We start from the raw sequence: 2901 nt of genomic DNA, 5'->3' as shown, positions 1-2901 counted from the left end.
CTCGACGGGCTCCGCAATGGGGGGAAAACAAACACCACCCCCACCCCCCCACATCCCCACCTCCCGGTTCCCCCCCAGCCGCCCTCAGAGCGGGGAGCGGGGCAGCGCGGCGCCCGTCCCCGCGGCCCCGGGGCAGCGCCGGGCCGCATCGCGCACGCGCCGCACCCCCCTCCCCTTCCCGGGACCCGCGGGTGGGCGGGGGCCAGCGGAGGCCACGCCCCCTTTCTCCGTCTCGTCCTCCTTCCGCGGCCGCGGAGGCCACGCCCCCCTCCTCGCCTTCTCCACCCCCCACCCCCCCCGCGGCGCGCGGCGGGCCGCATGCAGAGAGCGAGGGGCGGCGCGGGGGGCACGCGGGGGGCGCGCGCGTTACCTGCAGCCGCGCCCGGCGGGACGAGGGGAGCGGGCCCCTCCGCGGGCTGCGGGGCCGGGGCGGCCGCCCGACGGGAGCGCCGAGTATTTTAATTAGGAACCCACCCTCCCTCCTCCTCCTCCCTCCTCCTCCTCCTCCTCCGCCTTCTCCTACTCCCTCCGCCCCCCGCCTCTCCCGCCCCGCCGCCCCTCCGAGCCGTCGTCCAAGAAAACCCAGAGAGACCTGGCGGCGGTCGGAGAAGGGGGAGCGGCGCGGCAGGCGGAGCGCCCCGCAGCCCGCACGGAACTTGGCCCAAGTTTGCGCGGCCGGCGGGACCCGGGAGGCGGCCGCCCGGCGAGTATGTGCGAGCGGCGGGCGGAGCGGGGCGGCTGCGAGCGGGGCAGCCCGCGGCCCCGGGGCGCCTGAACCGCCCCCCCGCGCACCCCCCCCCTCCCCCGAGCTCCGCGGGCGGCGATGGCTCCGGGCGGGCTCTGACCGCCGCCCCGCCCGGGGCTCGCCGCGCCGGGGACCGAACGGAGAGCAGCGTCGCGCCCGCCCGCGAAGCGAGGAGCCGCGCCGCTCGCCCGCCCCGCGACGTCGAGGCTCTTCCCCGCCGCCGCCGCCGCGGACCCCGAGGAGGAGCGGCGGAGAGGGGAGCGGCGCCCTGAGCGGGAGGCGCCGCCGCTCGGCGGAGCCCGGAGCCGCCCCGCGCCCGGCCGCCCGCCCGCCGGGATTGGTTTCCGAGGAGGCGGCTCGCCGGGGCGGCGGGGGGACGCGATGTCTAAGCCGGTGGATCACGTCAAGAGGCCGATGAACGCGTTCATGGTGTGGTCGCGGGCGCAGCGGCGGAAGATGGCCCAGGAGAACCCCAAGATGCACAACTCGGAGATCAGCAAGCGCCTGGGCGCCGAGTGGAAGCTGCTGACCGAGTCGGAGAAGCGGCCTTTCATCGACGAAGCCAAGCGGCTGCGGGCCATGCACATGAAGGAGCATCCCGACTACAAGTACCGGCCGCGGCGGAAGCCCAAGACGCTGCTCAAGAAGGACAAGTTCGCTTTCCCCGTGCCCTACGGGCTGGGCGGCGTGGCGGACCACGAGCACCCGCACGGGCTGAAGGCGGGGGGGCTGCACGGCGGGGCGGCCGCTGGGCTGGTGCCCGAGTCGCTGCTCGCCAACCCCGAGAAAGCGGCGGCCGCCGCCGCCGCCGCCGCCGCCCGCGTCTTCTTCCCCCAATCGGCCGCCGCCGCCGCCGCGGCCGCCGCCGCCGCCGCCGCCGGCAGCCCCTACTCCTTGCTGGACCTGGGCTCCAAAATGGCCGAGATCTCCTCTTCCTCCTCTTCCTCGGGCTCGGGGCTGCCCTACGCCTCCTCGCTGGGCTACCCGGGCGCCGGCGGGGCGGGCGCTTTCCACGGGGCCGCCGCCGCCGCCGCCGCCGCGGCCGCCGCCGCCGGGGGGCACACGCACTCGCACCCGTCGCCCGGGAACCCGGGCTACATGATCCCCTGCAACTGCAGCGCCTGGCCCGGCCCGGGGCTGCAGCCGCCGCTCGCCTACATCCTCCTGCCGGGCATGGGCAAGCCCCAGCTGGACCCTTACCCCGCAGCCTACGCGGCCGCGCTATGACCCGCGGCCGGGGGCTGCCCCGGGAACGGGGCCCGGAGCGTCCCTGGGAACGGGGCCCGGAGCGTCCCCGGGGCTGGGGGCGGGCGGGGAGCGCGGCGCCGGGGAGCGCCGCCGACCTGTTGCTCGTCCCGTCTCCCCGGGGAGAGCTTGTGTGTGTTGCATGCGGTCTTTGCAGGTAGCCGAGCTGAGGAAGAAGAGGGGGGTGAAAAAAAAAAAAGACAAAAAAAAAAGACAAAAAAGACAAAAAAAAAGAAGAAAAAAAGAAAATAACCGCCCTGCCCTTCATTCGGGACAGACGCAAGGGAGCTCCGTCCCTCCTCTCGCCGCGCTGCTCCTTTTCTCGGCCGCAGGTTGTCCCCTCCCTCCGCACCCCACGCTGGACGCGGAGATCCCGCGGCGGCACCGCAGCCGCCGGAAAAAAACATTAAGGAGGGGGGAGACCCCGGGCAGGGCGCTCGTTTCCGAGCCCCTCGTGGGGCACCGGGAGCAGGAGCCACGCAGAGAAAGAGTTGGCGGCGTGGGATGCTGCCCGGCGTGGGTTCCTGCCGCCCGCGGTCGGGAGGGAGGCGATTTCCACGAGAGGAAAGACGCGTGGCTCCCGGTCCCCGTGTGTCGTGTGTCCCCCCCTCCTCTCCAGTGCTTGAGTCTCACTCTCGGACTGTAAATTTGTATATCTCTGTGGAAACGTTAGGTCTCGGATTGAAAACTCTTGTTACTCGCTTCGCCCACGGTCGATTCAGTTTTAACTTGAAAAAGAAAAAAAAAAAAAAAAAGGGGAAAAAAAAAGAATGCCTTTCAAAGGGATTAAAAATATTGCGGGACCGCTCGGGGATCGCAATATTATCTAAGGTTATATCAGACTTTTTTGTCTGAGTGATAATTATCTATTTATTATTTAGCTGAACTGAAACAGAGCTTTGCTTTGACAG

At 70.8% G+C, this 2901-nt stretch overlaps 1 protein-coding gene across 1 annotated transcript; it reads left to right on the top strand.

The window, feature by feature from the left end:
- The first annotated feature begins 1097 nt into the window (after positions 1-1097).
- Positions 1098-2039, top strand: SOX21 (SRY-box transcription factor 21). Its single transcript, XM_069878671.1, has one exon. It carries the CDS (start codon positions 1127-1129, stop codon positions 1970-1972), a length of 846 nt encoding a protein of 281 aa, XP_069734772.1. The 5' UTR covers positions 1098-1126; the 3' UTR covers positions 1973-2039.
- Positions 2040-2901: the final 862 nt, after the last annotated feature.

This window comes from Phaenicophaeus curvirostris, chromosome 1, assembly GCF_032191515.1.
Source record: "Phaenicophaeus curvirostris isolate KB17595 chromosome 1, BPBGC_Pcur_1.0, whole genome shotgun sequence".
Taxonomy (NCBI): domain Eukaryota; kingdom Metazoa; phylum Chordata; class Aves; order Cuculiformes; family Cuculidae; genus Phaenicophaeus; species Phaenicophaeus curvirostris.
This window is presented reverse-complemented; position numbering and strand designations above follow the sequence as displayed.